Here is a 574-nt window from a genome sequence, read left to right on the forward strand (position 1 = left end):
ACACCCTTTGCCTTTTGGAATGACGTGTCAAGCAAGTGCCGGAAGCTTTCAGTCTGTCCAAAATGGCTTACCAGACACTACAACAGGAGTACTTACAGATACCTGCTGTTACCAGGGCATATACAACGGCCTGTGTACTCACAACCGCTGCAGTGGTAAGACAAATTCCCATGTTTACTGTGTTAGGTAGGGCATAGACTGGTGCCACTTAACATAACGTTAGCTCGCGCTAGCTAACGTAACATCGTTACTTTGCTGCTAGCTGGATGGTTTAGCTGTAGCACCTGCGAGAATGATACGTGTCCGAATCTGGGTAGACCAGGATGTTAACTCAAGTCACAAAAAAAAGCTAAAAGCGTAGCTACATATGACGCCTTAGCCTCATTTTTAACCGGTGAACCCAAATTGTAACGTTAACAGCATGCTAAATTGCCTTTCCGTAGCGTGAGTTTTTTTTTTTTTAGCGTGAGTTTTTTACGGAAGGCTCACGAGCTACAGCATTTGTGTCTTTTGCAGTTAACGTTAATGCTGATATATATATATATATATATATATATATATATATATATATATA

General features: G+C 40.9%; 1 protein-coding gene across 1 annotated transcript in view; it reads left to right on the forward strand.

Moving 5' to 3' along the window:
• Positions 1–574, forward strand: part of derl2 (derlin 2) — an 18,996-nt gene continuing 18,422 nt past the window's right edge. Inside the window, exon 1 of the mRNA XM_032539438.1 lies at positions 1–155. Coding sequence (XP_032395329.1) covers positions 63–155 — 93 coding nt within the window. The 5' untranslated portion in view covers positions 1–62. The remainder of the gene's footprint in view (positions 156–574) is intronic.

Source organism: Etheostoma spectabile, chromosome 16 (assembly GCF_008692095.1).
Source record: "Etheostoma spectabile isolate EspeVRDwgs_2016 chromosome 16, UIUC_Espe_1.0, whole genome shotgun sequence".
Classification (NCBI taxonomy): Eukaryota; Metazoa; Chordata; class Actinopteri; order Perciformes; family Percidae; genus Etheostoma; species Etheostoma spectabile.